This window comes from Amborella trichopoda, chromosome 9 (genome assembly GCF_054954075.1).
Source record: "Amborella trichopoda isolate Santa Cruz 75 chromosome 9, AtrichopodaSantaCruz75HAP2 v2.0, whole genome shotgun sequence".
NCBI classification, from domain to species: Eukaryota; Viridiplantae; Streptophyta; class Magnoliopsida; order Amborellales; family Amborellaceae; genus Amborella; species Amborella trichopoda.
The window spans coordinates 52,733,574-52,754,772 of record NC_142344.1 but is presented as its reverse complement, the minus strand read 5'-3'; the positions used below and the strand labels follow the sequence as shown (position 1 = coordinate 52,754,772).

The following is a 21,199-nucleotide window of genomic DNA, read 5'->3' as shown; positions in this document are numbered from 1 at the left end:
GTGAGATAAAGTCACATATTGTTTTTATTTTTAAATAGATTGAGTTATTAAAGAGAATGATATTGTTTTCAAAGAGATTGAGTTTTTAAAGAGAACGACACAACTGATATGAAGTTGCCAAGAGAGAACATGTAGAGAAGGGATATAAAAAGGTATACTACATTATCGTGACATTTAATTTAAATTTTTTTTTTTTTTCTTTTTGTATGATTATATATTTGTATTCTAATTTTCTAGAAATCAAATCAAATTAAAATTGTTTTGTTATTATCCTGGATCATCTATAACAAATATAAGTAATTTAGTAAATAATTTAGTAAAACGGAATTGTCAAAGATCATTTAGTTTATTTTCACTTTATTTCTATTAGTTGTGCATGTATTTTTATTAGTTGTGCATGACCAAAATTCGAACTAACCTCAACCTATTGAAAATAACAGAGGAACTAACTTGAGGTCATGAGCCAAGAGAATAGAGAGTACACAGTGGTTAGAAGTGAAGAAAGATGTGTGAATTGTTAGATAAGCTGATAGAGAGTACACAGTGGTTAGAATTGAAGAAAGATATGTGAATTGTTAGATAAGTTGTTAAATGAGTCATATGAGAAAGTGGAACACGATGAATAATGGTAAGAATTTTTAGCGATTTGCATTGTAATCAGTAAACAAGCATTTGTTGTGTTTAATTTTCATTGTAAAATAAATATTCTTTTATTTTTTAAAATTTTCTGGTAGAATTAAGCCTATTTAAAATTTGGACAAATATTGTATTAGATTTTCTTGGGTTCTTTTTCTTTTCCGTCTTATTTTTCTGTCCAATTTCTCTTGTGCCTTCTCTTGGATTTCTTCCACGTGTTATTCTTAGTTTGTAACAATTAGGTGACAGATACTTTTTTATTTAGTACATGAATTGTGACGAGCATTAAAGAATGGATGACGTTATTCGGTTATATGTAATTAAACCACTGTTGTCTGTTTTTCTTTTCTTGCTTCGCAAATAATCCACTGTGAGAGATATACCATAATCATTTAAGTTAGATGTGGACAATGACTGCACATGCTAACTACTTCTTGGGGCCGTGTTTGTAACAATTAGGTGACAAATACTTGTTTATTTAGTCCATGAATTGTGACAAGCATTAAAGAATGGATGACGTTATTCGGTTATATGTAATTAGAAGTAGGGTTTATGTGAAAATCATTATTAACTGTGTTTGGTGATAAGGTTGTACAAGATTAGATTTATTGAGTTGCTGAATATAATTGTATGCGTTTGTGTGATAAGGTTGTACAAGATTAGATTTATTGAGTAACTGAATATAATTGTATGTGTTTGTGTGATAAGGTTGTACAAGATTAGATTTATTGAGTAGCTGAATATAATTGTATGTACAACTTGGAAATGGAATTATGGTGGATAAACATATATTTACTCGACTCATTGAAATTTGGTATTATGAAATTATGATGTAAATTATGATGTATAAACAAGTATTTACTTGAGTCATTGAGATTTGGCTTTATAAAATCATGGTGGATAAACAGATATTTATTTGACTTATTGAGATTTGTTATTATGAAATTTGGTAACCAAATCCTCTTCCTATTTAAGGACCAAATTTTGCCAAAGAAGTTAACTAAATTCTACAAAAGAAGTTAATTGATTCAACTGTGATCAGGACATGTTCATGCAACTGTGATAAAGACATGTTCAATCGCTCCCTATCTTAAAAAAAGCCGCCTATGCATCTCTGTCTTTCACAGCTTCACAGCTTCAGCAAGAGACTTCCCTTCCTCTACACTCACATCTCGAATGTCCACTAAATCATATTTATTCCCTAGAGACTTCCCTTCCTCTATACTCACTTCTCGAATGTCCATTAAATCACATTTATTCCCAACCAATATTCTTGCAACAGTTGCATCAGAATGAGCTTTATAACACGTATTTATGTATTGTTGTGCTCTCTCCATTTTCAAAAGGAACAACTACTTCATTACATTCATCTTATTTGTTCTAGAGGGTTGTTAACAAATGGTTATTCCAAAGATTGCCAAAGCTCTGCTGATGTTTTACATTCGCATACATCAAACAATATTGAAGATGAAAGGTAAGGTTTAACGGCTACCAAATATTTTGTAAAGGATATATCATTCACAATATTCCATTACCACTAATAATGCTTAAGTGTCTTGTTATTTTTAACAAGATAATCATCATCATCTTCTAGATTAGCCAGATACTTTCATTTATTTTCTCAAACTCTATTGGCTTCTCTATTTAATACAGTACTACATTCGGTGACCTTCACCCACAAGAGAACAATGCAAACCTCTATATATTGATTCAATAGAGATTACAGTAAATACAAGGCCCAAAAGACTTCAAGAAAGGAACTTTCTCTTTCTCCAAAGTCCCACTTACAACAAGAACAACGCTGCCAATTTTAAAAGGTTCTTCTTTCATACTTTCTCACTCTAAAACAGGACATGTACCCACAACAAGAGAACACCCATTTTCACTCACTTTCCCTATCTAAAACAAAAGGCTTTTCACTCCCTTTTCTAAGAAAAGTGTCCCAATGATTCATTACATCACCATCATTTGATTAATATTCAATCCAATGGTTCAAAATAATGCAGGTAAAGTCAAATAATAAGTACACATATATGACAACAAAAATATACATGCGATTTGGCTTTACGCATATAACATTATGACGATCCGATGAAATGATGTACGTCCATGCGGAGAGAATGGGCCTCTATCCAAGTAATGTTGGTGGGCCCATCCTTTATGTAAAACCATTCATCACTTCCTCTCAAGCCCCAAGATGGACTACGGATCGGTAGTGTACATTCCTCAAAATGATCAACGTAGGCTATAAACTAAAGCAAGCTATAAATCTCTCTCATAAGTTATGTGGCTACCCCTACTAGCTTCTTTGATCAAAACCTTCTATACTCTCTCTCTCCATTCAACATTATTATCTCCAAGCTGTACTGAAAATTACAACTCCAAAAATACTACAAATCAAGCATTTATTAGCACTTTGATTGTCCACTACATGTGATATTATATGGATAACTACAACTTTATGACTGAAAAGGGACTAGGGTAGTGACGTAGCACCCCTACACTTTAGTTACCGTATTGTAGTTTTCATTCTTACTTACACGACTCGGATTGACTTTAAAATAAAAACTTTTAAACTATTTAAAAAAATGGGTAGCGACCTGTCTTTCTTACTTAAATACCCAAAACAACAAAAACTACAACTTTGCCATGAGCTATCATTCTTGATTGAAAAAATGGGTAGGGCCTTGTCTTCCCCACTTAAATACCCAAAAAAAACATTCTTGATTTGCCCAGTGCTTCCTCTCTCACCTTTCTCCTTTTTATCCTATTCATGAGATGTGCTTGATCCAAGATATATATATATATTTATTGGTTTTTATATTTTAGCATTTTCGTTTTTTTGTTTTTTTACAATATTGTTTATCTTTTTATTTTTTTGTACATTTTCCTTTTGGACAGATTGGTTTGTAACATGAGAAACAAACTCCAAAGAGCGAACCTTTGACTTCCCTTTGTTCCTGTTTTTTACCTTGTCGCTTCATACTCTTCTTGTTTTCTATAGTTTATCGTGAGATGAAGGGAATATCATTTAATTTAATTAGTTTGGATTCTTGCGTTTTTATCTGGATGAACCAGAAAATTTTAGGTAGAGCCTGATAAATATTGTACACGGTTTCTATGAGTCCAAGAACGCACATTAGAAATGCAGGCCCCTTAATAATTTATTTTAGAAATAGAACTCAATCTTAATTTTTAGGAAATATAATCTTTAACATGTAGATTATTAATATTATCATATTCTCGTTAAAAACTACAAATGATATTTTTTGGAGAAAATATTTGAACCGTTAATTTTACTTTTTATTTGGAAGACTGTTATTTATGGTGTAGATCTACACTTTCTTTGGTGGATGGTACAGATGTCCAAGACTGCATAGTGATGGTACAGATGTCCAAGACTGCATAGTAACAGGTGCGGGCTTGGATGCACCAAACAATTCTCTTTTTAAGAATGGAAAAGTAATTTGTGCATTAGGTGACCGGCTCTACAATAGCGTCCCTAGACCCATTTAACATGACAGCCAATAAACTTTTAAAATCAACAGTATAAAAAATGATATAAAAAAACTAAATTAAATTTTTTTTTTCCACGTTACTAGATATGAGAGCTGAGATTATGCATTCCTCAAAATTTTGAGTCTAAAACCTATCTCTAAAATAGATTTTAGAGAGAAGACTCATTTGAATCGATGAGTTGGCTTACTCATAGAAACGTTGTATTAGAATGTAATCTTATGTTCTAAAATTGAATATGTCGCTTTCTTTATATTATCATATTCTCGTAATATTACTATTGTTTGTTGGACCTAATCACCAGTACGCTTGCGTAAACTTTTTATTCACCTTTAATATCAAAATTATCTGAGAAATTTCAGAATTGGTTTAAAATCTAACATGTACATGAGTAGTTTTAAAAATCTGAATCTGCCCGACTCGACGAAATCTAATTCTGGTTCCGAGTCTGACTTCGGTGATTCCTAAGTTAGATGGTGCTATATTTAATGGAAAAAATCATATAAAGTTGCAATCTTAAAATGTAGAATTAAAGGTTTATCTCAAAAATACATCATAAAAAGTTGTTTGGATGTTGGAAAACCTTGTAATTGATCATCTTGACATAGAGATATATGAATATAAAAAGAAAAAAAGATTTTGCATCTGTAAAATAGTGTATCTTGCAAGACATTATCTGGACCGTCCATTTTCAAAACTTTCATATATTTATAAGTCTACTTGATTTGAACCATTTTTAGAGTTTAAAATTTTGTACTTAGAAATGAAAATAGATTCTCAAACCAAAAAAATAATTGTTTATATCAAAATTATATTTTATGGCGAAATTTACAACTACGGATTGTTTAAGGTTTCAGCCTTATGCAAACCACACCCATATTTAATATAAATAAATAAAAAGAAAGGACGGAGACCGAGAGGGTCGGGGCAATTCAGAATCCCTGGGACCTCATTCCAAGCTTACTCGATGATTTTTATTAAATCACTTATTTAAACTAAGCTAAAAAAGGGCAGTGATAATACAAGCCAAATACGTGGTCCCCCATAAGCCAGTTCAAGATTGATCAGCCAAATGTGTGGTCCCCCATAAGCCAGTTCAAGATTGATCATATTGATTGGACACTTCCTCAAAACGAATGGTCCTGAGGTACCTTTCTATGGTACCTAAATGAGCATGCCTTCTTTATAAGACTATCTCCCATAAAGTAATGGGGGAAATTTGTAGAAATTTGAGATGGAATTTATGTGATGGTCAGATTTGAGCATCTCACTACGTACGACTTTTAAGTTCAACAGCAACGAGTTTTGTGGGAGATAATTTGAGTCGAAACAGTACGTCTTAATTCATAGTGGCGCAGTCGAAGCGTGGTGGGCCTATAAATATTACTGTTTGGTGGGTATCACTCCCATGCTGTAGTTTTTTTTTTTTTTTTTTTGATAAGCGTAGCAATTCCACGCACCCTAGTGTCTTTTTTTTTGGGTAAGGGAAGCAATCCCGCAGCTTAGTGTTTTTTTTTTTCGGAAAAGGGGTAGCAATCCCACATCTTAGTGTTTTTTTTTTTTCGGAAAAAGGGTAGCAATCCCACACACTAGTTTTTTTGGGAAAGGGGTTGGGGCATTGTTCACAAAATCACCTGATCTAACCGCTAACTGCTCGGTTAGATCGAAATCGACCAGTGACCAGTTTCGGTGTTGGGCAGTGATCAACAGGTATTAAAAAATATCTATATATAAATTCTCAAAAATAAAGAATTTGATTTGTAATGCATTTTTTAATATTCTTTACATTATGGTAAAGATTAAAATTTGTTTTGGTCATTAATACTTACTTTTATATTTTCCCATCTTTTTTAAAAAAATTTAAAATAGCCATTAAAAAATATAAAATGGGTTAAGATCTATTTTTTCATTAATTTTCAACTTCCTTTGAATTTTTTTTGTTTTAATCATTCTTTATATGTTTTTCACATTTTAGAAGATTTTTTTTGTTTTCTCAACTTTTTTTTACGGCCTAAGACTTGCCCGGTTAGAGCGGTTGAATCGACCAGTTTACCGGTTAGGCCAGTTAAAACCGCTTCTAAGCCTATGTCCGGTTCGATTTTGCGAACACTAGGTTAGGGTCGCCGTGGGTATCACTTCCAAACCCTAGTTTTTTTTGGAAAGAAGTTGGGGTCGTGGTGTTAACACTCCCACACCTTAGTCACCACTCCCAAATATTAGTCCCCCAGTATTCCCCATGTTAACCCAAACAAAAAATTGTACAGAGAAAAAAAAAAAATTGAAATTTTGGGGTTGTGGTGGTAGCACTCTCACACCGTAGTCACCATATTGTTTTTCATTCTCAGTGACACCACCCCACTAACAACTTCAAAAAATTAACTCCTAAAATATTTGAAAAAGCAACCCATCTTCTCCACTGAATTACCCAAAAATAAAAAAATAAAAAATTTTCTGTACAAAACAAAAAAAAAAAACTAAATTTTATGTTCTTTTAACATTTTGATCTGACCATCCAACAATTGGGCAAATCTCCATTCAATCTTGGGACCTATGTACATAATATATACCAAAACAAATTTGTTCTCTTTTTAGGTTGGGCTCTAGGTCGAGGATGTTACATACCCGTAATCCTAAATGTACTCATAAACAAGGTTTACGACATATGAGATGGAGTGAACGTGTGATATGCTCATGCTCCCTCGGGAGCATGTAATACTTTAGTTTTTTCTAATCATCTTACTCTATCATGGTGCTGTATTATTGGGGTATAGTTCTATGTGCTTCTTAATCAATTACAGCAAAAAGATTTCATGCTCCCATGGAAGTCTATTGTTACTCCCTTGAGTAAAATTCAATCTAGGAGTATGTTTAGGACCCCAAAGTTTGGAGATGTAACATCTTGAGTTCATATACCGACTTCAATAAAAAAAAGAGGAAAATATCATTTATAGGGCCATGACTCCTTACAAAATCATTGAAGTGTATTAATTTAGATTCAGGGTTTACTCTTCAATTTTTTTTTTACTTAGGTACCTTTTCAAAGAGTATCCTAAAAAATGCCCAAATTATCTATATTCAGGGTTGAGGGCTCTAAATAAGCATGGACATTTTAGTAAATCGAGCTGCCTAAGAGGCCCCAACTTATTCCAAGTGAGTCAAATTATTGAAATGCCCTTAGCATTATTGAATATAAACGATACGAAAATGCCCTTGCGAAATAAAAATGAAAAAGTAAACCCCCTAGAATTAATTGGGATCTTTGATCCTCTCAATAATTTTGAGAGGGATTTTAACTCTTTAAATAATATTTACCCTAAACAATTCCAAATCACATCCTCTATGGGCTTTAAAAAAACAATATTTTAAGATTGAATAGAGATCTGAAGGGTGAGAAGAGTTAGAGAACTCAAAATCCAACTTTTTTTTCTTTTGAAATTAATCATCTTGTGATTCTTGGTTCGATACAAAAATTTCAGACTGAAAAAATCCTTCTATATAGACTTTATGCCTGAAGGAATAAATATACAATAAGCTCCCACAAAAGCATAGTACACCTGCTCTTTATTACGTCGCTCCTTGTCGCAGAACTGGTCTCTCTCCAATTTTATTCATCTCTATAAACTGACATTTCCTTAAATATTGAGGAGTAATTCTCTGCATTCTCTCTTCTTCTTGTTTCAAAAATAACTCTCTACATTCTCTCTCTACCCCAAATGCATTTACATTTCCCAATGTGCATGGTCATAAGTCACGGCATCTTAAACATTGTTTTTGCCAATTTATTGTTGATCCACATAAAATAGTATTTTACCTTCCAATTAAGTAAATCAATAGTTCAAACCCCACTCAACGGTAAGACATTTCCCATTGATATAGGAGCCGCACTCGAAAGGTAAGGCATTTCTGATTGATATAGGAACTTATATATCAAAAACAATAGTATCTCCAATTACTCAAAAGTAGGGTGTTTCTCATTGATATAAGAACTTCTATACCAAAAACGATGATATATCCCTTTATAACCCCTATACGATCTCTACTTATCCGCTCTCTTACCTAGCACAATTGCATCCATACATCATAAAAATGATGCTTTCTCTCTCTAGAAGTCTATATTCTCACACTAGGGGCGTGTTTGGTTTATGGAATATGTCGTGTCTTCTAATACTATAGGACTTCCATGTTTAATAACGAGGAAGTTATATACTAAAATTGAGTCACGGTATCTACTTGTTTTATATTTAAGGTTAAAAATGGATACCGTCAGTTCCACGAGCGACCATGAAACTTGGGATATCTACTTCTCGAGGACGCAATTTCTAAAACTATTTTCTCTAGAAATCAAACAAGCCCTAGAAGTTTTGTGTTCTACATGCCTCCTAACTGTTCTAGCATCAGACACCTACTTCCCCTAGTCATCTCATTCTCAAGATATTTTTACAACTAAAAAAACAAATTTTAAAAAGAAAATACATTTAAAAACTTCATGAGAAAAATATGAGTTAAGATGTTAAAATCCTTAACATGGTTAAATGATCTCAATTAACGCCGGAATGTTTACTTTTCAAATTTCATTTTAATTCTTCAGAAAATATATTCAAAAATACCAATATTTAAAGCTAGAAAGCAAAACAAACAAAAACATTTCAATAATTTGCTTCAACCAAATGATGAAAGTATTAGAATACTTTCTTTTTTTACAAACTTTGAAAATATTAAAATACTTTGAATATAACTGAAATACCATTGATTATTCAGGGTTCTAATCCTTAACGAGAGCAATTTGAGTATTTTTAAAATTAGTTTTTGAAGAGGCAGTAGAGTTAATACAATTAAAAATATTAATTAAAATTTTGAGTAATTAAAGTAAATTCCATTTTGTAAGGATATTTTAAAAATGAGTAATGATGCTATAGGAACCTTCCCCACCCATGTGTGTAGGATCTTAAAAGATCAACATTAAAATTGTCACGGACTCTCTAGAAAAATGATCACATGGGTGTAGGACTTAACTTTTCTATAGATCCGTACTAAATTTAATGGCGATCCTTTGAAGCCCTACATACATAAATGGAAAAGGGTCCTATAGGATCATTTCTCTTAAAAAATATCCTTGAAAGTTGCTTTTTTACGGGGATGTCCTTTTTTGTATTTTTTGTTTTTCCAAAATGCCTTTTTGTTCGGCACTCTTTTAAGTGTTGATCTTTATGTGGGACATCTCTCAACATAGTTCAGTACTTAGGGCACTGAATTATTTTTCAGTTCAATTTAGGACTGTGAATTTGTTTTTGGGCTTAATGTTTAACCCAATTCAGTACTGAAGATGTTTTGATTTGACACGTAAGATGTTTGATTTTGCAAATACCCTATTTTTGGAGTACCAAATTTGCTTTTGGGCATAATTTTTAACCCAGTTCGGAACTCTCGAGTACCAAAGACGTTTAATTTTTGCAAACATACAATTCCGGTGCTTAAGAGTGCCGAACAAGGAGGTATTTTAGAAATTTTAAAAATGAAAAAAAATAGATATCCTCATAAATTAGCAACTTTTGGAAATATTTTTTTAAATATCCCTTAAAAGGAGAAATATTTATTTTATTTACTCGAAAATCTTTTGACCCCACCATAATTCTGTAAAAAAAATTCAACCCTTGAATGATGGTTTCTACTGCCTACATAGCTGCGGTTTCATATGCTTGTCCTGTATGCCTTCATTATTTTTGTTTTTTTTTTTTTTTTTTTGGAGTAATTCATTGTGGAAGACGGTTTAAAAATTAATCTTTTAAAATAGTTTAATAATTAATTTTTTAATATATTAATGGGGTAATGTTAGCAAGAATGAAAACTTGAAAACTAAAATATTGAAGTGCTGCCACCACGATGAATGAATATGGAGGTGCTACCACTAGGACCAGTCCCAAGCTGAAAGATCAAAAAAGTACTCTTCCTGCTTCATCTAAGGGCTAGGTTTGTTCCATGAAGTCAAGCCTAAGCTCATCGGTACTTCCACAACCTCAAAAAAAAGTACTCTCCTTGGCTCTCTCATTTCGTCCACTCTCTCCCTTCTAAAATTGCTTTCTCTTTCTAGTAAGTCAACTCTCTCTCTCTCCAAACTTGTGGCCCATACTTCGGGAGTTGTTTGATCCACTTCCTCTCTTTGTTTTAGGTAATTCAGTGAGGATGACAAGCTTCTACTCGTTTTTTAATTATTTTTTAATACGTTAAATGAGAATTGAAGTTTAGATTTTAGCGGGAGCACAAGTGGTACTAAAAATAGAAGTCTAGATTTTACCGGAGGCCCAAGTGGTACTAAGAATAGAAGTCTAGATTTTAACGGGGGCACAAGTGATACTACCACTACCACCCCAATTCTACTCTTGATTCGCTTCCTCTTTGAGAGACCAACGCAAACTCCCACGCATGAAACTCGGGTAAGTATCGAAATACCAATAACATTGAAGTCTTCGCACTCTAAAAATTAGGGGTGGCAATGGGCTTGACCTTCGAAAACTAGGGCCTACCACAAGACTTAGCCAAAATAGAGGATTATTCATGTGCTTCTCACGTAATGTAATAGTTGGGACATTAAGAAATATTAGAAAGGCATTTTGGAAAGGGTGCAGTTGGCATACGGATGCTTCCGTAGCTGTAGATAAGGCGTACCTTTAAATTTTATCATGGTATATAATTTTGATGTAAAATGTTTTTAATATTATCTCAAAATCTATTTTTATATCTAATTATCAAATTTTAAATTTCAAAAATGGTTAAAATCAAGTAGCTCTATAAACATATGAAATTTTTGAAAATGGATGGTGTAGATAATATGTTGTAAAATGCACTATTTTTTAGACTTAAAAATCTTTTTATTTTTCATGGTCATACATCTCGATGTTGAGATGATCAATTAAAGGGTTTTTTAATATTAAAACTACCTTTTTCGATGGATTTTTGAGGTGTATCCGTAGTTTTACATTATAAGGTTGCATCCTTATATAAACTTTTTCCTTTTGAAAATAGATTTGATTCTATCTCTCTTCATTTTGTTGGAAGAAATGAAGAATCTCAAAAAATTGATATTTCTTCTATTCGATGTATCAATTTAGTAATGGAATCGTAATAATCTTAACCATGGCTCGAAAGTAGAACCAAGGTGAAGATTTCGGCCCGGTTTGGCCCAACCCGGACCTTCTTTTCTTTATTGTTTTCATTTATTTGGCCGCCCAACAGTTATAAGGCTAAGCCGGGCTTGGGCACGGCCTTTTTGGCCTAGTCAAAGTTGGACGAACCTGTCTAAGCCGAGGCTAGGTCGGCATGTGAGAAGTAGGGCTGGGCTAGGGGCAAGGCTGGCCCAAGCAGTTAGTTGTCAGCCCTAACTAACGATCTCTCTCTATACAAGGCTATGTAGTCCATGCACGTAAGGGTGGTAATCAGACGATCTGCATCCAAGTCTAGGTTCAAGTTTTGGACCAGATGGGTTTGGGTCCAAAACCCTGGAGCCAAGTCAGGTCCGGGTCCAAGTGTCGGATCTCAGTCCAAAACCCTGACCCGAGTTGGGTCCAGGTGGAACCAGACCTAGCCCATTGCCACCCGTACGTGCACGATTCCCCTCTCTCTGTAAAACACTCTCCCCCCTCTCTCTCTCTCTCTCTCTCTAAACTTGGCCACACTCGATACATATTTGCAAGGAAATTCCTTGAAATACAGGGAAAACACAGAAAACGACTTTCTCTCTCTAAAGTCTAAACTCCATGTACCTCCACTCCTCTCTTTATCTCTCAAAACTCCACCCAGAAATAAACACCGGCACGTGAACCACGTCGCTAACGACAGTCCTCTGGTCTCTGCCAAACTGGACCACCCTCACCTACTCGCCATTAAAACTCACATGAACCTCTGCTTCTCCACTCCCCACCCATATTATTACAACCCCACTACTTCCCCCCTCCATTAAAGACCTTGCAGGTGAGCAGATAGACCCTCATAAATGACACTCACTAAAACCCCACCTTAATAAACGCATAATCCCAACTTCTCTGCAACCTCAATTTACATAGGATTCGCGCTTTTACAGAGACCCCATAACGCGGCCATGGCGGGTGGAGCTATCAATGGCTTGGCGCCTTCTCCTCAATCTCTACCTGCTTTTCCATCGGTAAGATCAAAACCCACTTTGAAAATATAAGTTCTCAAGTTGTTTTAATGGAAGCTCAATCGAATCAAGCTCAAAAACCAGTTTTCATGGAGATGCATACCACTCTGAATTGAGCACAGAAGTAGTTTGCTAAAAAACCAGTTTTCATGGAGCTGAATACCACTCTGAATTGAGCACAGAAGTAGTTTACTTCAAGCTCATAATGAACCCAGATTCGAGCCCAAAACTACTGAGATTCAAGCTCAAAACCACTCCTAATTGAGACCAAACCATTCTGAAATCTGAATCAAGCCCAAAACCAATATGATTCGTGCTCAAAAACCACTGTGATTCAAGCTCAAAAGCATTCTTAATGGAACTCAAAGCCACTTCAATGAAGCCCATTTCTTAATTGAAAAGTGCAAAATCTCATGAGTTTTCCTCAATTTTCTCTAACCACTTCTGAATCTACAGATCCAAGAAGGGGAAGGGGAAGAAGAGGAGGAGGAAGAGGAAGTGGAAACAAAGCAAGAAGAGAAACAGAGCAAGACCACCAAATTAAGCCCAGGGTCCGAGCCCCAAGCCCCATCCCACGAGCCACGCTCAAGCCACGGTTCCAAGCACCAAGCCACGCCCCTCCACCACCGCCACAGCCGGAAAACCCAAAACCAGACCGGGAAGTCGGTCTCCTGTAGCACTTGTCGCCCCTCCAGCCGCGACAAGATCTCGATCGTCCCCCTCGATGCGAGCCACCACTCGAGCCACACACCCAACTCGCCCCGTCACGCCAGCAACGCCATCAAAGCCTTCTTTCTCTCTCTAACCAAGCGCAGCCCAAAAACGACTCAGTCCTCCATAGAGGAGCAATGGAGCCTCACCGTTTCCGACCTGACCCAGAAGCTACTGCAAGCCACGAGAAAGCGCGACGAAGCCAGTGCCGAGGCCACGAGGCTGAGGGCCTCAGTGCTCGACCTAGAGAAGAAGCTCGCTCGCCTTGAGATCCATTGCCTAGGCCTGAAAAACTCACTCGACGAGAGGCTGGGAGTGTCGAGCCCACACGGTCACTCGGCGTGGTGCGTCGGGCCGAGGGGCGCCGATCGGGTGCGAGTGGCTGACCAGTTCGCTCAAGCCGTGGCCGACGCACGGGTCGCGGTTCGAGCTCTTGCACGGCAGGCAGGCGCGCGTGCCGCACGCCAGGTCCACCTCGAGGCCCTACTCTGCCGAGCCTTCTACGCAGATTTCGAGAATTTTGGCTCGGTAGATGGCTTGATCGACCCTCGAGCCAGGTGCGAGGCCAACTATTCGGACCACGTCGCCATGAAGGCCTTGAATTGGGAGGAGGTTTTGAGCAAGGGGACACGCCATTTCAGCGAGGGGTTCAGCCGGTTCTGCGACGCGAAGATGGGCGCGGTGGTGAGTGCATTGGGTTGGGGCCGAGCTGCGTGGCCGGAGCCATTGCTTCAGGCCTTTTTCATAGCCGCGCGCGGTGTGTGGGTGGTGAGGTTGCTGGCAGGGGCTGTGCACCCGAGGTTCGAGGTGTTTCGAGTCGGGGTCGGTGCGAAGTTCGAAGGGGCATACATGGAGGATGTGGCTCGAAGGGTCGGGGGCCTGAAGGTGACGGTCATGGTGGCACCGGGGTTCTATGTGGATGCGGGTGTTGTCAAGGCCAGGGTTCTTTGCACACACCAACATGAACAAGGGCGTTAAAGCCGACGCGTCTCTTTACTCATTCCCTCTTTGATTGTTATGCACATATTTTGAGTTGTTTGTGTATATAGGGTTGACAGACGTTGAATACCTCTTTAAAGAGATTTTAATTTGTCTTTCCGCCCCACAGCGAATTGGTTTTTTGCTGCTTTCTGCAATTTCCTTCATTTTAAGGTTAGATCGATACTATCACTTTTAACTTAAAAGTTTTAAGCCATAAAATTTAGAATGGTACGCAATATGCACTCTTTTTCAAATATTTAAGTGCCTTTTTTCTTTTTCTTTTTAGTTTCTTGAGGCAAATTTTGGAGCCAAATTCAAGAAAGGACTACATCGAAAAGAACAAAAGGTCAGCAAGAGTTAAAAACGGAGCATTGCTTCCAGCGATATAACTCGGACTCGTCACCTTGATAAGCCCGAGTCTTCCTAAGTTAGGTGGAGATCTTAAAAATAATTATAAAATTTTTTGAAAACAAGAACTATATTCGCAATATGTTTTTTTATCGAAGATTGCAAAGTGTTTTGACATTTTACATATTCTATTATTTTTAGATTATTTCTAAAATACTCCTCACAATTTGGGTTTTTCAAAATCTATTTTTTTTAACCTCGTTTTACATGTGTTCTATTTAATTTACTTTAAACTTTTTTTTTTTTTTAAATAATTTTATATTTGTTATTTTAACACTTTTTGGCTTGGCAAGAACTCGGCCCAAGCCAAATTACTCGGACGAGGGCCGAGCACACAGCTTGACTTGATATTTCCAAAACTGAGAGGGAGAACCGCACCTAGAAGGGAAAGCACCTGAAAGAATAAGTCTCTCTCATTCATGAGAATACTCCAAAAATTCTACTAGAATAGGTCTCTCTCATCCATGAGAATACTTCAAAAATTTTGGAGTGAATTATGTCGTATACTATACACCATTAGCGTACAATATATTGTTTCTGTTAATCGGTCCAAAAAATATAGTATATTTTATTTTTTATATAGCCGACCTCAAATAATTGCGATAAAGCTTGATAGTGCAAATATCTTCTACATCTTTGAAATAGTTAAAGTTTTTTTTTAAAAAAATAAAGTTAGTTAAAGGCAAAAGAAACGCTTAGTTTTCTTACTAGGGATCTTGAACTCTCGGTATTTGGAAGCTAAAATTTGAGCGAGGCCATGGATATTGATGCTTTGAGAAGAGCAAATGTATCTTCCATTTGCATCTTGCCGTTAGAACAAAAATATGTAAGTTGAATATAATAGAAATAAAATAATGGGGAAGAAAATATGGAGTTAAGAGGCGTTCAATATGGAAATGAATAAAAAAAAATGAGACATATTCTATGCTCCCTCAATAGCTATACTATGTTCTTTCGATAGCATTGTTTAATTCTACTCCCTTAGGTCATGATACATGATAATGATTTAGTGACGCATTAATTGGATCTAGAAATGAATCGAGAAGATATTATAAAGTAAATATTTATCTTTTGTGAATGTAGAAATATTTCCTTTTTTTTGTGTCCGAATCAATCAATTTTAGTTATTAATTTACTAAAAAATATTTGAAAAAAACAGATTATTGTGTGCATTAGATCGATATGAGAATTACTAAATATTATTCTCAGAATAAAATAAATTTGAATTTTCTATCGCTTAGATCTTACTATCTAAAACTTGGACAGTCTCTATTCAATTTCGAGACTTTACATTTTCAAATGGGGTACAATTAGGAATTTTTTTATTGAGGTCAATCTATGGATTAAAGAGATTACATCCTTAAAATTTGAGGTCTTACAATTATTTCTAGGTAGGGTTTTACTCGAGGGAGTAAATGGACATCATACTCCCGCAGGAGCATAACATCTTTTGGCATAAAAGAAATCTAGTACTCATACAAAGAAATAAATAATTTGAAATTAAACACGATTATTAATAGCGCATACTCATGTTGGCATGGGTTAAACTAAGGAAAACAGTTATTTGCATGTCACCTCTGCGTAGTCCCAATAGAGTCAAAATCATTTGATCTCCTTCTTAGGTCCTGTTTGGCTAAATTAATCTACATAACAAATGCATATGTCGTTTGGTAGAGTCCATCATAGAGTTATCTGCGATAAAACTTATAGACAATTATATATATATATATATATATATATATATATATATATATATATATATATATATATATATATATATATAATATTTATATTTTATTTGAAATAATTTTCTTGAAAATCACATATTATGAGCTATAAATGGTTAAAAATAGCTCAAAATAGCCAAAAAGTTAAATAATTAAATAATATTATCCAGGATATAATTTTTATTAAGACATTCTATTCTAGATAAAATTAATTGCCATCTAAATAGGGCAATCAATTTCACATTTTATTTTTGGGAGTGATCCATAAAAAGGAGTGAAGAATTGAACTTGCTCACATAGGTTAAATTCGATGTCTAGCACCCAACATGACTTCTGCCTGAATCAGGCTTTTAAAGTCTGGCACCCGGATTGATAATCATTGAAAATCAGGAGTATCTTTTGTAGACTAGCTTTTCCATCTGACCGGACAATCTCACATCTCGATTCTACAACTAAATTGTCATACAAGAAGATAACCTTGAGAGCAACTGATATTTTCTCTTTATAAAAATAGAATCATCCAAATCTCAATGAAAACATCATGTCTACAAGAAACCAGTCTGTCACTCTTTAGGAAATACCATTGCAACGATTCTCTCTGTAGTAAGCTCAATTCTCTTTATGTGGAAGCCTTGTCCCAGGAGGCCCCGGCCTCTCTCTCTCTACAGGAACTTGCCTTTCTCATATTGTGGCTCCAAATAGTGCCCCTCTATGTGGAAGCCTTGCCCTCTTATGTCTAAGAGGCCCTGCCATTCTCTCTCTCTAGGGAAGCCACATTTCCTATATGTGGCTTTAAATAGAACACACATATTCTTTCCTCTCGAATCCCATACTAGATAAGAATCCCAATGATGCCAAATATATATCAAACTTAAAATGTAATCAAAAGTCTTAATCTATTTGGATCTAATGGGTATCCCAACTAATTAAGAAACTTATCAATATCAATATCAATCCATATAATATGGGATTTTTTTATTGAGGCAATTTTCGATATCACCACATCCAACATAAAAAAACACCGGTCCAAATCATTTGTAGGCTTTTGGCTTAATTCAAAATTTATACTCTCCATTTGTAGTATTGTTTTTGGCTTAATTCAAAATTTGTACTCTCCTCCTATCCCAAGCAAAAAGCAGTTTCCTAGATTGCATTAGTAATACAATCCCTTAAGCATATATTTTTTATATAATTTATCAAAAGTACCCAAGAAATGAACTATTTTAATATCTCACTCATTTTTTTGATCTTATTGTAAAAAAGAAAATTGTTTCACATGGGTTGGACCACATTTCTACAATATGTGGTCCAGACATATAAAGATCCATCTTAAAGATAGATGCAAATAGGTGGTCCATCTAAAAACAATTGTAACTAATGGTCCAAATGTTTTCTCAATGTAATTATTATCTATAGTTTTCAAAAAAAAAATCATATTTATGATCTCCATGTTAAAAATTATATATTCTCTGAAAAATAGGATTACATTATATTTTAAAAATATATTTATTGCCAAGCCCACTGTTCTACAATATGCGGGCTGGCCGCATAAAAACCGTGTCCTTTGTAAAAAAGCCCATCAACAGAAACATAATAATCAGTTAAGAGTAGTTGATAGTTTAGTTCTCTTGACGAATGAGTGAAATCTTAATAGTTGATTTTTATGATGTATTTTGCTAAATTTCCTTCTTTGTATTTGTCCTAAATGGAGGAAGTAGAAATTTCCTAATGCACAAACTGGATATATGAAAATCGTTCTTGAGTTTATGGTGGACTTTCAGTAAGGAAATGCATGCCACACACCAATTTCATAGGGGATGGAGGAAATGCACATTGTGCACCAAGTCCTGTGCTAATGGTGCAGTGCAGTAGTTTAAAACAAGGACTTGGGTGGAGACTAGAGAGACTCACTATATGGTCCCAAGCCTCAGTCAAGTCAGGCTTAGATACCCTTACTAGAGAGAATTAGCAAAATCCCATAGATTTGTATCTGGACTTTGTACCCTCCGGTGGTCGAATAACTCTGACGAATCCACATCAAACTCGCGAAGTTGCAGTTCAGTTATGAACTAGGCATCTGCGATTCATATGGGTAATGGAGGGTGGATGTCCAAGTTGTACAGCCATTCTTGTGTGTACTTTGTAAAAGGTTAATTGTTGGGCATGCCTATGCACAAGCCCTTATGGTGGTGATTGCAAGATATTTTTGCAATCCCCTCTGTCCAACTAAGTTGGACATTAGGGGCTTGTACAGGCATGCGGGCATGCCCACATAGAAACTATCCCTTTAAAACACATCAGTAATTTTATAGGTGGTGAGGTTTGTATAAAGTGTCAACTTTTTAAGGTGCATCTTAAAACTGTGTCAAAAATGCAGTTTTGGTGCCGCAAAGCCATGTGATGATATGAAGATCTATTGTTGCTCTAAAACGGTGATGATCAAGCAAATCAATACAAACTTAAAAATCTAAATTATGGACAGTCAAGATAATATATTAGAAGATGAACTATTTTAAGACTAGAATTCTCTTTTTTTCATGTCTATGAATCTCAAGGTGAGATAATAGATTTGAAGGTTTTCCAATATAGAAATAACAACTTTCTCTAATAAGGTTTTTAGGTGCACCTTACTTGTACGGTATAAGATTGACCTTATATAGACCTTTTATTTTTCATTCTATAATTACTAAATACCAAAGCCAAAAAGGACAGTTCTATAATTACGACATATGCGGAGGGTAAACCACACGCTACACTGGAAAAGTTAAAACTTAAAACATTGTATTTTACCTTATCATGTACCATATTTCATGGAACTTGATAATATTACATTGCCATAGTCTATGGCCCATAAGCAATTCATTGGAGGGTCTCTCTTCAATCTTGAGATTTTTTTTTTTTTTTTTGAAGTGTGTAGAGTGTGATATATAATTTTTTTTATTGAGGTTAGTCTAAAAATTCAAGAGGTTACATAAATTTAGGGTCCTGTAATCACTTCTATGTTGGGTGGGTTTTTACCTAAGGGAAATACACAACATGCTCCCGCGGGAGCATAAATTATCTTGACAATTCTAAAAATTTCATATACTTGGCTTGGGTGTTGGGTCACATCACTCTGAAAAAGGTCGATGGTCATCATGGAGGTTCACCCAGTTTCCTAGTGAGAGAGAAGTATCAGTGATGAATCAAGTTTTCTTAAACAGGTAGCTAAGCTTTAGTTTATAAAAAGGACACCGTTTCTATGAGTTGAGTCACCTCTTAAAATTTTATTTGTGAGATAGATTTTTGGATTTAAGTTTTAAGAACATATAGTCTCTAAATGGAGATCGTGAATATGAAAAATAAATAAAATTTTAAAAATAAAAAGAATAATTCTATTAAAAAAACTTTTGAACCGTTAGTTTCAATTGTTTTTAAATAGACCACCTATTTGCATCTATCTTTAAGATGGATGCTTAAACGTTGGGACGACATATTGTAGAAATGCAGTTCAGTCTGGATGAAACAATTGTTCTTATAAAAAAGATTACAAAAAAGAAGGAGATTAGTGTTGTAGAATAAACTTGGAGAAAGATAAGAAGAATTAAATAATCAACATCGAAAGAGATCAATGAGAACATTGTTTTCAAATATACACACTTATTGAAGCACTTCTTGTTATCAAATAGAGGGTATGGAAGTGACGACTTTGGAAGCTACTCTTTTCAAGAATCAAATACGCCATAATTGTTTAGAGGGTGTTCGCATGAAGAGCGGGGGGTTATAGATGAGGGGTATCAAAAAAAGAGAGTAGACATTTACCTTTGGAACAAGGAGGTCACAATTACTTATAACCATCCAATGTGAAATGTGACAGCTCGGGTGTGCCATAAAGTTCGAGAAAGTTTATTTTGAACTTTAAACTTGGTCAATGAAATAAATGTAATCACTCAATTTCACATCCAATGGCCAAGATTAATTGTGACCACCTTGTACCAAAGGTAAATGGTGGCATTATATATTTTCCATTAAAAAATATGGTATATCTGCAAATGAGATGGAGAAAAAAAAAGGCTCGGGAGAGGGTGGATCTCTTAAAATTTGGAGGGCTTCCTCTCTTTCAATGAAGTCGACGGTTTATTTGTGCACTACTGTGGGGTTGGGGGTTAACATCTTTTCTTCAGTTTTAAAGGAAATTATTGTCCAAGAGGTTGAAATTCTTGCAAAATTATTAAGAGGTTAATATATCTTAATTAACATTTGATAAATTTCTTTTAAAGTTTTATATTACTTAGATAATTCCTCATAAAAATCTTAAACTCCAAATGCCCTTGTTTAGGCTTCGGAAGCCTAAATCAGAATGGGTGCTTTAGTAATTTGATCTTCCATGAGGCCCCAACCATCATCATCATCATTAAGCTTTATTCCAACTATATAGGATCGATTACATGAATCATGTTTCGCATTATGCTCTATCAAGGGACACAGCCTTAGTCAGTCTATGAGTTACCATATTTCTTCTCACTACTTTCGTCTATATCCTTTTGGGCCTTCCCCTTGCCCTTTTAAAGTATTTTAGTTAAATCAAATTGTCCTTCCTAACCAATGTTGTATTAGATATGCGCTGCACATGATTAGCCCATCTAAGTCTACTTTCCCTCATCTTATCGTCTATTGTACCCACCCCTAAGTTCTCTCATATCTATTCATTCCCAAGAGGTCCCGACTGAATGACAAAAATACTCCTATTTGTTTAGAATTACAAATAAAAAAGATACCTTTTAGAGTTCTCAATGAGGAACAATTATGGGTCTTTAAGTTATGGAAAAGTATACAAAAATATCATTTACTTTTAATACAAGAGGTCAGAACCACTATTGTTTGTCGGATTTCAAATCAGATGATTGTGAAAATGTCATTGATTAGACTCATAAGTTTTTTTTTTAAAATTCAAAACTTTGTAAAATACCCTAAACCATTTAATTTGACATCCAATGGCTAAGAGCAATCTGACCTTCCTGTATCAAACATAAATAGTCTCATGGTATTTGCGATATGTAAGGCATATGGGTGTCAACGACAAAATTAT

At 35.1% G+C, this 21,199-nt stretch overlaps 1 protein-coding gene and 1 long non-coding RNA gene across 2 annotated transcripts; both read left to right on the top strand.

Moving 5' to 3' along the window:
• Positions 1-426: 426 nt before the first annotated feature.
• Positions 427-4,403, top strand: LOC148780653 (uncharacterized). Its single transcript, XR_016040319.1, has 2 exons — positions 427-628; positions 3,999-4,403. It is a non-coding gene; the product is annotated as an uncharacterized LOC148780653 (long non-coding RNA).
• Positions 4,404-12,227: 7,824 nt separating this feature from the next.
• Positions 12,228-14,118, top strand: LOC18441568 (cyclin-dependent kinase-like protein). Its single transcript, XM_006851798.4, has 2 exons — positions 12,228-12,307; positions 12,761-14,118. The coding sequence occupies exons 1-2, from the start codon at positions 12,245-12,247 to the stop codon at positions 13,991-13,993; spliced, it is 1,296 nt and encodes a 431-aa protein (XP_006851860.1). The 5' UTR covers positions 12,228-12,244; the 3' UTR covers positions 13,994-14,118.
• The last annotated feature ends 7,081 nt before the right edge of the window (positions 14,119-21,199 follow it).

Excerpts from the sequence above, each read along its gene's own strand:
- LOC18441568 (XM_006851798.4), top strand. The coding sequence starts at position 12,245 with ATGGCGGGTGGAGCTATCAATGGCTTGGCGCCTTCTCCTCAATCTCTA. Across the intron at positions 12,308-12,760 it reads CTCTACCTGCTTTTCCATCG|ATCCAAGAAGGGGAAGGGGA; the intron begins GTAAGATCAAAA and ends CTGAATCTACAG.